At 39.3% G+C, this 12,032-nt stretch overlaps 1 protein-coding gene and 1 non-coding gene across 2 annotated transcripts; one reads left to right on the top strand and one right to left on the bottom strand.

The window, feature by feature from the left end:
* Positions 1-2,027: 2,027 nt before the first annotated feature.
* Positions 2,028-3,317, bottom strand: LOC131640413 (uncharacterized). Its single transcript, XM_058910810.1, has one exon. The coding sequence runs from the start codon at positions 3,315-3,317 to the stop codon at positions 2,028-2,030; it is 1,290 nt and encodes a 429-aa protein (XP_058766793.1).
* A 711-nt stretch (positions 3,318-4,028) lies between these two features.
* Positions 4,029-4,135, top strand: LOC131640421 (small nucleolar RNA R71). Its single transcript, XR_009295251.1, has one exon. It is a non-coding gene; the product is annotated as a small nucleolar RNA R71 (small nucleolar RNA).
* Positions 4,136-12,032: the final 7,897 nt, after the last annotated feature.

Here is a 12,032-nt window from a genome sequence, read left to right as displayed (position 1 = left end):
GATACGTAATGGACTGCGACAAGTATGTAGTTATTTTCAAAGGAATATGGGAAAGGTCCCATAAAATCGATTCCCCACACATCAAAGATTTCTACTTCTAAAATGCCCTTTTGTGGCATTTCATCTCGCCTAGATATGTTTCCAGTACGCTGACATCGGTCGCAGTTTCTAATAGCGATGTGGACATCCTTCCACAGGTTTGGCTAAAAGAGACCTGCTTGCAGAATCTTAGTGCATGTCTTTGATGTGCTAACATGCCCACCATAGGGGGCATCATGGAAATGACGTATTATGCTTTCTATTTCTTCTTCCGAAACACATCGGCGGAATATCCCATCAGCGCCTCTCTTGAATAATAAGGTTTCATCCCAATAGTACTGTTTAAGGTCATGGAAGAACTTCTTCTTTTGTTGATAAGTCATGTCGGGCGGAAGCACTCTCGCCGCTAGGTAGTTGACGAAATCGGCATACCATGGCAGTGTGGTTCCGGTGCTTAGTGTCTTAACGGTTTGCGCTTTAAGTTGTTCCAACGTGTTGCTTTCAGATTCTAAATGTGCTATTAAGTGTTCATAGGAGAAATCATCGTTGATTGGTGTTTCTTCTGTCTTAATACCTTCCATCCTGGATAAATGGTCCGCTACAACGTTTTCGTTCCCTTTTTTATCTTTGATTTCCAAATCAAATTCTTGTAGTAGTAGGATCCACCTTAATAGTCTAGGTTTTGCATCTTGTTTAGCTAGTAGATACCTAATGGCTGCATGGTCGGTGTAAACTATTATCTTCGCTCCTATCAGATAGGAACGAAACTTATCTAACGCGAAGACCACGGCCAGGAGTTCCTTTTCGGTTGTGGCGTAATTCATTTGCGCAGGGTCTAAGGTCCTACTTGCATAGTATATTGCGTGGAGTTTCTTATCTTTCCTTTGGCCTAAGACAGCTCCTACAGCATAGTCGCTTGCATCACACATAATTTCAAATGGTAAATTCCAGTCGAGTGGTTGCATTATGGGTGCGGATATAAGGGCTGTCTTTAGTTCTTCAAAGGCTTCTAGACATTCATCGTTGAAATTAAACTCAACGTCTTTCATTAGGAGGTTGGTCAGAGGTTTAGAGATCTTAGAAAAGTCCTTTATGAATCTTCTGTAGAAACCTGCATGACCTAAGAAGCTTCGTATCTCTCTAACTGTTTTTGGGGGTTGGAGATTTTCTATTACTTCGATCTTTGCTTTATCGACTTCTATTCCTCTTTCGGAGACTACGTGTCCAAGTACAATCCCTTGTTTAATCATAAAGTGACACTTTTCCCAGTTTAGGACGAGGTTAACTTGTACACATCTATCCAATACTTTTTCTAGATTTGAGAGACATCCTTCGAAATCTTCCCCACACACAGAGAAGTCGTCCATAAAGACTTCCATGATGTTGTCTATGTAATCAGCGAAAATTGACATCATGCATCTCTGAAATGTCGCAGGGGCATTGCATAATCCGAAAGGCATTCGTCTATAAGCGAATGTTCCATAAGGGCACGTGAAGGTTGTTTTCTCTTGGTCATCGGGGTGAATTGGGATTTGAAAGAATCCTGAGTAACCATCCAGGTAGCAGTAATTGGAATGCTTTGCTAAGCGTTCGAGCATTTGGTCAATAAAGGGAAGAGGGAAATGGTCCTTCCTCGTGGCTTTGTTTAACTTACGATAGTCAATACACATCCTTGCTCCAGTCACCTTTCTTTCGGCTATAGATTCGCCTGACTTGTTTACCGTAACTGTTATGCCTCCCTTCTTTGGTACACAATGGACCGGACTTACCCACTGACTATCGGAAATTGGATATATAATTCCAGCATTCAGAAGTTTGGTAACTTCATCTTTAACTACTGTGCTCAGGATAGGGTTAATCCTTCTTTGATGCTCCCTAGAGGTTTTGCAATCTTCTTCCAACATGATGCGATGCATACATATGGAAGGACTTATTCCTTTCAGATCAGCAATGTTATATCCTAACGCAGATGGATACTTTCTTAAAACTTATAATAGCTTCTCAGTCTCTGTGGCTCCTAGCTCTGTGTTGACTATTACTGGTCTTTTGAGCTCCTCGTCTAGATATTCATACCTAAGAGTCTTGGGTAATGGTTTAAGGTCCAAGGCTGGTTTCTTTGGGCAAGGGATAGGGTTGGGTGTTAAAGCTAAGCATTCGCTTAAACTATCATCTCGATATTCCGGACGCCAATTGTCATCTTCGAAAATCAGGGGCATCGAAATCTTTATGACTTCAGAGTAAGATTCTTCTGATAGTCCCATATCTCTTATACATTCATCAATAACATCCACCAGATAACATGTATCTTCTATAGCTGGGGCTTGAAGGAATTGTGTTAGAATAAACTCGACCTTCTCCTCACCTACTTCGAATGTCAACTTGCCTTTCTTTACGTCTATAATGACTCCAGCGGTAGCAAGAAAAGGTCTTCCTAAAATTATAGGAGTATTGACGTCTTCCTTTATGTCCATAATTATGAAATCCGTAGGGATGTAGAATTGTCCGATGCGGACGGGTACATTTTCAAGAACACCTACAGGATACTTGACAGATCGGTCTGCAAGTTGTATTGACATCTTGGTTGGTCTTAGATCTCCCATGTTTAGTTTCTCACAAATGGACAAAGGCATTAGGCTAATACTAGCTCCTAAGTCGCATAAAGCTTTGTCTATGACAAATTTTCCTATATAACAGGGTATGGAGAAACTTCCTGGGTCTTTCAGCTTAGGAGGCATTTTATTTTGAATTATTTCACTACATTCAGCAGTGAGTGTTATGGTCTCGTTGTCTTCTAATTTCTTCTTATTCGATAGGATTTCTTTTAGGAACTTAGCATATGAGGGCATTTGGGTAATGGCTTCTGTAAACAGAATTGGGATGTTTAACTGTTTAAGAAGTTCGACAAATTTCTTGAATTGCCCTATGTTTTTAGATTTCTCAAGTCTTTGAGGGTACGGGATAGGTGGTTTATAAGGTGGTGGAGGTATGTATGGCGCTTCTTTCTCCTCCGTCTCGCTTTCTTTGTCCTCTCTCTCTTTCGGATCACTTGGTTTATCCTTGGGTCTACTTTCCTCCTCAGTTGTCTTCCGAGGGCTTTGGAACATAGCAGGGTTTTTAAGCCTAGGGTTAGTTGGTTCATCCATCTCTCTACCACTTCGCGGAATAATAGCATGAGCGTGTCCTTTTGGGTTTGGTTGTGGCTGTCCTGGAAATGTCCCAACAGGTGCGGAAGTAGGTGCTTGTTGCTGTGCCACTTGAGAGATTTGTGTCTCGAGCATCTTGTTGTGAGTGGCCAATGCGTCTACTTTAGTCACTAACTATTTGATTTGCTCATTAGTGTGCACGTTCTGGTTTATGAAATCTTTATTAGTCTGAGTTTGAGTGGCTATGAAATTTTCCATCATTATTTCTAAGTTAGACTTCCTAGGCGCGTTAGGAGCAGCGAATGGTGCCTTTTGATATCCAGGTGGTACACTGGGTTCTTGACCAGGTGCGTACAAAGCATTATTGTTCTTGTACGAGAAATTAGGGTGATTCTTCCATCTTGGGTTATACGTGTTTGAGTAGGGGTTTCCTTGAGCATAGTTTACTGGTTTGGGGGAAACTCCTGCCAAAAGTTGGCACTCGGGGCAGCATGTCCAGACATCCCGCATATTTCGCAATTTGGGGAAACAGCAGCCACGGCGGCTACAGGTGCTATAGTGAGGTTTTCAATCTTCTGAGTTAGGGCATCGACTTTGGCGTTAATGCGGTCGAGGCTACTTATCTCGTACATCCCACTCTTCATTAAAGATTTCTCTCCAGACGTTTTCTCTAATTGAGCTCTCTCGCTTCCCCATTGATAATGGTTTTGAGCCATACTTTCGATAAGTGCGTAGGCATCAGCATATTCTTTATCCATCAGTGCGCCACCTGCGGCGGCGTCAATCGTAAGTCTCGTATTGTAGAGGAGACCATTGTAGAAGGTATGGATGATTAACCATTGTTCTAAACCATGGTGTGGACAAAGTCTAAGCATGTCTTTGTATCTCTCCCACGCTTCGAATAAAGACTCGTTGTCTTTTTGTCTAAACCCATTGATCTGGGCTCTTAGCATGTCGGTCTTACTAGGTGGAAAATAACGCGCCAGGAAGACTTTCTTAAGTTCATTCCAGGTCGTGACAGAGTTGGCGGGTAAAGACTGGAGCCAAGCTCTAGCTCTATCCCTCAGTGAAAAAGGAAAAAGGTGCAGTCGGATAGCTTCCGAAATGACACCATTTGCTTTTACAGTGTCTGCATATTGCAAGAACACTGACAACTGAAGATTAGGATCATCCGTCGCATTTTCAGAAAATTGGTTTTGTTGTACAGCTGACAACAACGATGGTTTTAGCTCGAAATTATTCGCCTCAATAGCAGGAGCAGCAATGCTATTGTGAGGTTCAGCTTGCGAAGGAATAGCGTAAGATTTGAGAGGACGCAGCTGTTTTCCCATGGTTGATTCTTCAACTGGTTCAGAAGTAGGAGTAGGAACAAGAATGCGAGTACGTCGTAATCAACGTGATACAGTGATAGAACGCTCCGGTTCGGGAATTGGCAGCGCTAAGTCTTCACTTCGAGAGCGAGTACTTGGCATGCACAAAGGGAATTAGAATAATTGAGTTTGCCTTAGTCTCTACAACGTAACAGTTAATTACGATTGTCGACTAAATTAGTCCCCGGCAACAGCGCCAAAAACTTGATCGCAATAGTGGGGTATGTCTGTGATTATGACTGCAAGTGCATAGTCTATCACGTAGTTTTAAAAGATATCGAACCCACAGGGACTAAGAATCGACCTAGTGTAGTTAATCGCTACTACGTAAATCTAAGGCTAATATTTGATTGATTATTGATCAGACGGGAATTAAAAAGAAATATTATTAAATTAAATCTAGGATAATAATATCGGTATGCAATGGTCGGACTTCGGGGATCTAGTAAGCCATCGATGCGGATCGTAATTTAAAATCACCTTTCTGTAGAAATTATTAGTTTAAAAACCCTCCTCTCACACTCTCGTGTTTATTGATTATGATTTCACTATTAAACCTAAGTGAGCGCTCTCGCTGTATCAATTAAAGTTTAAAGTGATTTTTGAAAACCAATGAAAACTAATTACCCTTAAAGCACTCTCGCTGTATTTAAGGTTAACGCCTAATTTCTAAGGTCCAGTTAAAATCTCAAACACTCGTTTTTATTGATCCTAACTTCTATTGTTTTTAACTCTCGTTACAAAACAATTTAATTAAGCGTTTAGAAATATCAGCCAGACAAATAAATTCAATTAATAAACTACATCAACACTGTTACTCGACTCCCTCGGTTACGTGACCTTACATACCGATAAAAGGTATTTAGCCGGACATTGTTTTAATAAACGGAACATGATAGATATAACATGTAAATAATGATCCAGGCATAATTCTATAAACTAACATAAACTGACAATGATAATTAAATGCAAATAAATAAACCTGAATTAATATAGCAAACTGAATTTGAAACAGAGCAGCACTGGTTCTTGAATCTGGTACTGAAATTGAGTTCTGAAAATTAAATTCGACGCTAAAACTAAAACTAAATCTGAGGCTGACAAAGAAAACTAAATCGCAATAGAGTTTCCGGTGTGGAAATCTATTGCCGGGAGCGGGTAGGAAATAAGAACAAAATCTGGAAATTGTAGAAGAAATAATTGACGGCAGTAGGGTAAAAATTGCGTCACCCTCTCAATGATTCTTGAGGGGTATTTATAGAGTTGCAGATTCTTGGGTTTGATCACATTCCGTAGCTGTTGCTGTTCTTTCGGAGGAGAAAATGGGGGAGAGTTGGAAAGCTGCGTCTTCTGGGCTTGGGTGTGTGACTAACGTCACATACCAATATTAAGGGGGGTGCCGAACGGCAGAGAGGGGGGTGCGCCGACCGGCGTGGACCTCAGGATGCCCCACGTCACGTGCAACTCACTCTTGTGCATATGGGCTTCTTGCTTCAGCATTGCTTTGGGCCTCTTTCCTTCTTCTATTTGCACCTCCTTATTTAAATGTCCTTTTAAGCAATTTCTCTTCCATTTTAAGTCCTTTTTCCGACTATTTCTTTTGGGAGCTCCGATTAAATAAATTCCTGAAAAAAAATAGAAATACCGGCATAATACAAAATAAAATAATAAAACCGAAATAAAATAGAATAATAATGCATGTAAATTAAGCTAAATATACGATACGTTTTCGTGTTATCACTGACCTAAATCATTCCATTAACAACAACAATTACACCAAAACAATTAACTAAACTTAATTAACAAACTGTTCATCAAAATTCAAAAGCCTGTGAATAGGAATTAGGTTAAATGTAATTATTTAGTGTAATTACTTGTATAGCCCTGTAAACTCTATTTATACAAGAAATAATAATGAGAAAGGTATCAAGCCAATTTTACTGACATGGTATCAGAAGGTTCGATCAAACCTAAATCTTGTTACCTTGGCTAAACAGCGACACCCCACTGGGTCGCTCTTGAAATCTCGTTCCTCGCTCTCGAAATCTTGTTCGTCGTTGGTTTTTCGAAACAGTTCTTTGGAAATCAAACCTGTAACTGCTTTTGATTTTGCGTTTTTGCCGTCCCGTGATTTTGTCTTTGCGATTTCCCTTGATACCTTGCGATCTTGGTCTTATGATTATCGCAATCGGTTAATGTGATTGTCGACTGTCGATTGTCTGTTGTTGGTATTCTTGGTACTAGCATATTGAAGATTCAACGGTTTCGGTTCGGTGCTAGCGACAAGGTTACCTATTGCTATACTGTTCAATTCGGTGCTACTAGGCAAGGGTTACTATTCAGCCACTTTAGCAAGCTTCAGCCTCTTTTTTTTTCCTTCATTCTGTTCACGTTAAACAAATACTTCTATTGTTTTCAGTCATAGAAATATATTTTGAAAGTTTTATTTAGTCTTATATCATGGCTTCACAAAAAGAAAAAGATAGTTTTTGTGTTCGTTTTACCGGCAAAAATTATTCCGCTTGGGAATTTCAGTTGAGAATGTATGTCAAAGGGAAGGGATTATGGAATCACTTGGATGATATCTCTATGGCACCGTTAGAGACAACTAATTTAGATGCCTGGGAAACCAAAGATGCTCAAATTATCACTTGGATTCTCGGTACTATTGATCCCCAGATGATTAATAATTTGCAATCTTTTTCCACTGCTCAAGAAATGTGGAACTATTTAAAGCGTATTTACAATCAGGACAATGCGGCCAAGCGTTTCCAATTAGAGCTCGAAATAGCCAATTACAAACAAGGTAATATGTCAGTTCAAGAATAATACTCTGGTTTTTTGAATTTGTGGACAGAACACTCTGCGATTATACATGTGAATGTTCCCAAGAGTTCTCTTGCGGATGTCCAAGAGGTCTACAACACTAGTAGGCGAGATCAATTTCTTATGAAACTTCGTCCAGAATTTGAAGTGGTTAGAGGCGCTTTGCTGAACAGGAATCCCGTTCCTTCTTTAGATACATGTGTTGGTGAACTTCTCCGAGAGGAACAACGACTTGCTACTCAAGGAACCATGTCTCATGAAGTTGTTGTTTCTGAGCCTACAGTGGTTGCATTTGCTGCTCAGAATAGAAGTAAAGGTCGTGATATGAGACAGGTTCAATGCTTCTCTTGTAAACAATTTGGCTACATTTCCCGGAGTTGCAATAAAAAGTTCTGCAATTATTGCAAGCAGCAAGGTTATATTATATCTGATTGTTCCACACGTCCTCCACGACCAACACAACGTTCAGTGCAGGCACTTCATGCAAATACATATTCTACAGCTGGCCCTTCTGTTACTAATGAATCTAATGGGGGTGTTCTGCAACCTGAAATGATTCAACAAATGGTACTTTCTGCTCTTTCAGCCTTGGGAATTCATGGTAAGTCTTCTAATGATTCTCAACCATGGTTTCTTGATTCTGGTGCATCCAATCACATGACGGGTTCCTCTGAATACTTGCATAATTTACATTCCTATAATGGTAATCAGCAAATTCAAATTGCTAATGGTCATAAACTCTCTATCACTGATGTTGGTGACTTAAACTCTAACTTTCGTGAAGTGCTTGTATCACCCGGACTTGCTTCCAACTTATTGTCGGTTGGTCAATTGGTGGATAACAATTGTAATGTTAACTTTTCTCGTGTTGGTTGTCTTGTGCAGGAGAAGGTGTCGGGGAAGGTGATCGCGAAGGGGCCTAAAGTGGGAAGATTGTTTCCACTCCAGTTTATTTCTAATCAATTATCTCTTGCTTCTAATAATGTTTTGAATTCTTATGAGGATTGGCATAGAAAATTGGGTCATCCAAACTCTTCTGTCTTGTCTCATTTATGTAAAACTGGTTTATTGGGAAATAAAAATGTTATTTCTAATGCCTCTATTTCATGTTCTGTTTGCAAATTGGCTAAAAGTAAAACACTTCCTTTTCCGTCTAGTGCTCACCGTGCTTCAAATTGTTTAGAGATGATCCATAGTGATGTATGGGGAATGTCTCCTGTAGTTTCTCATGCTCACTATAAATATTTTGTCACATTTATAGATGATTATAGTCGTTTTACTTGGATATATTTTCTCCGCTCTAAATCTGAAGTCTTTTCTATGTTTAAGAAATATTTGACATATGTTGAAACTCAATTTCAAGCAAGTGTTAAAATTTTTCGCTCTGACTCTGGTGGTGAGTACATGTCTAATGAGTTTCAGGAATACCTACAACAAAAAGGCATCTTGTCTCAACGGTCTTGTCCCAATACCCCTCAACAAAATGGTATGGCAGAACGTAAGAATCATCATTTACTTGATGTAACTCGCACCTTACTTCTCCAAGCTTCTGTGCCATCCCGATTTTGGGTGGAGGCTCTTTCCACGGCTGTCTTCTTGATAAATCGTCTTCCTTCTACGGTTATTGATCTTGATTCTCCTTTCTTTCGTCTTTTTAAAATTCATCCTGATTATAGTGCTTTACATACCTTTGGGTGTGTGTGTTTTGTTCACTTACCTCCATTTGAAAGGCATAAGCTTGGAGCGCAGTCTGTTCAATGTGCATTTATGGGGTATAGTCATTCTCATAAGGGATTTGTGTGTTATGATGTCACTAACCATCGTTTTCGCATTTCCAGGAATGTGACATTTTTTGATAATCAGTTTATGTTTCCGTGTGTTTCTCCCGCCATTAATGATATTGTTACTCTTCCTAAGTTTTCTATTATGCCTCAATCTATAGAACGTTATAAACCAGGTCATGTATATGTCAGAAAACACAGACAACAGGTTCCCACACCCCTTTCCGATGCTGAACCGCCACCTGATCCTGTACCAGTTGAACCACGGCGTTCTGGTCGAATATCTCGTGCACCAGATAGATATTCACCAGACAGGTATGATTCCTCACATACATCTCTGACTGCCTCACTCTCTAGCATATCTATTCCTACTTGTTATTCACAGGCTGTTAAAGATGTACGATGGATAAAAGCCATGAATGAAGAGCTTCAAGCTCTTCAAGAGAATTTCACATGGGATATTGTCTCTTGTCCTCCTGACGTCAAACCTATAGGTTGCAAATGGGTATATTCTGTGAAATTGAATTCTGATGGGTCCCTCAACCGTTACAAGGCTCGTTTGGTTGCTTTAGGAAACAAGCAGGAATATGGAATTGATTATGATGAAACATTTGCACCGGTTGCCAAAATGACAACTGTTCGGACGATCATCTCTATAGCTGCTTCTAGTGGGTGGTCTCTTCACCAAATGGATGTGAAAAATGCTTTTCTTCATGGTGACCTGACAGAAGATATTTATATGACTCCACCTCAAGGTTTATTCTCTTCATCTAAAGGCGTGTGCAAGCTCAAACGCTCTTTATATGGTTTGAAACAAGCACCTAGAGCATGGTACGAGAAATTTCGCTCCACTCTACTTGGATTCGCCTTTACTCAGAGTCAGTATGATTCCTCTTTATTTATTCATAGCACATCTGCGGGTATTGTTCTGCTTATTTTGTATGTTGATGATATGGTTATTACTGGTTCTGATCATGCGTCCATTCAACGACTTAAGCAACAATTACAAGCTTCCTTTCACATGAAAGATCTGGGTAATCTACATTATTTTCTTGGTCTTGAGGTTCACTCTACATCCAAGGGCATATTTCTCCATCAACACAAGTATGCTACAGATTTGATTTCTATGGCTGGTCTCGAATCAGCTAATCCAGTAGATACTCCTCTTGAGGTTAATGTTAAATATCATCGTGATGATGGTGATCTTTTGCCTGATCCCTTATTGTATCGACAACTCGTGGGTAGCCTCAACTACTTGACTATTACTCGCCCTGACATAGCTTTTGATGTTCAACAAGTAAGTCAATTCATGCATTCTCCTCGCCATCTTCACTTAGTTGCGGTTCGTCGTATAATTCGTTACTTGAAGGGAAGCTCTCATCGTGGTGTATTCTTTCCTACTGGAGTTGCTCCTAAATTGAGTGCTTATAGTGATGCTGATTGGGCAGGGTGTCCTGATACTTGACGATCTGTCACTGGTTGGTGCATGTTTCTTGGCTCTTCATTGATCTCATGGGAAAGTAAGAAACAAGCGAGAGTCTCTAAATCTTCTACTGAATCTGAGTATCGTGCCATGTCTGCTGCTTGTTCTGAAATAATTTGACTTCGTGGTCTTTTGGCTGAACTTGGATTCCCTCAAATAGAGCCAACTTCACTTTATGCCGACAATACAAGTGCCATCCAAATCGTTGTGAATCCTGTTTTTCATGAACGCACCAAACATATCGAAGTTGATTGTCACTCCATCCGTGACGCGTATGATGACCGAATAATATCACTTCCTCATGTCAGTACTCAGTTGCAGGTTGCTGATATTCTTACAAAGGCTGTTCCGCATCCGCGTCATCAGTTTCTTGTTAGCAAATTGATGCTCATTGACAAGCAGCATCAATTTGAGGGGGGATGTGAATAGGAATTAGGTTAAATGTAATTATTTAGTTTAATTACTTGTATAGCCCTGTAAACTCTATTTATACAAGAAATAATAATGAGAAAGGTATCAAGCCAATTTTACTGACAAAGCTCTAGATTGAAAAAACAAATTAACAAAAACAAAAACTACAATAAAATTAAAACTAAATCTGCTAATAACGATGAAAATAATAAATTGAAGAAGATTGAAATGAGGAGAAAGTGATTACTCGAAGGAAGGAGGAGGAGAAGGTTTGCTGGAAGGTTCGCTGGCGGTTCCATTTTCGATCCTTTTGGACATAGAAGGAGCCTTTTTGTGGGTCCCACTGTGCCTCCTGGTTAAATAACCGCTCAATTTTTTGTTTCTGAACAGAGATAGAGAGATTAATCACTGTTATTTATTTATTAACATAAGAATTGACACATGAAGTTCATAGTCAAAGATCAATAAAACAAAATTTGTCACTTTAGAAATAACAAGAGCCAACAATATACCAGGAAAACTTAAGAAAAATTGCTTAACTAGATAGTTCTCATATCAAGAACTTCCCACCAACACTTGGTTGAAGTGTCCTGCAAAAATCAAAGAACAATCAATTGGAACCTTCTAGATACATTCAGTTTGCAGCTCTTGTTTAATACCTTCAGATTCATCAATTGGAAAAATTAGTTAAAAACACCATCCTGAAACAAACACTAAAACTCTAAAACACAAACCTCATAGTTCAAAATATTTAAACCCTATATCATTTTAATTTTAACACAAATCTTAAACAAATTCTAAATCTTCATCATTTTAACAGAAACACAAATCTTAAAACAAATCCTAACTCTAGATCAAAAATTTGTAGAAATGACATAAACTAATTCCAAACCTTTTTTTATTTCTGTGATAAAGCATAGAAATCTTGTCGGTGAATGGAAGCACATACTTGAAGATGGAGAGATTACAATGTTCTGAG

This window comes from Vicia villosa, unplaced genomic scaffold, assembly GCF_029867415.1.
Source record: "Vicia villosa cultivar HV-30 ecotype Madison, WI unplaced genomic scaffold, Vvil1.0 ctg.003107F_1_1, whole genome shotgun sequence".
NCBI lineage: Eukaryota > Viridiplantae > Streptophyta > Magnoliopsida > Fabales > Fabaceae > Vicia > Vicia villosa.
The sequence above is the reverse complement of the archived record's forward strand: the minus strand, read 5'-3'. Positions and strand labels throughout refer to the sequence as shown.

Bases quoted from the DNA above. Each gene is read 5' to 3' on its own strand.
- LOC131640413 (XM_058910810.1), bottom strand. From the start codon at position 3,317: ATGCTCGAGACACAAATCTCTCAAGTGGCACAGCAACAAGCACCTACT.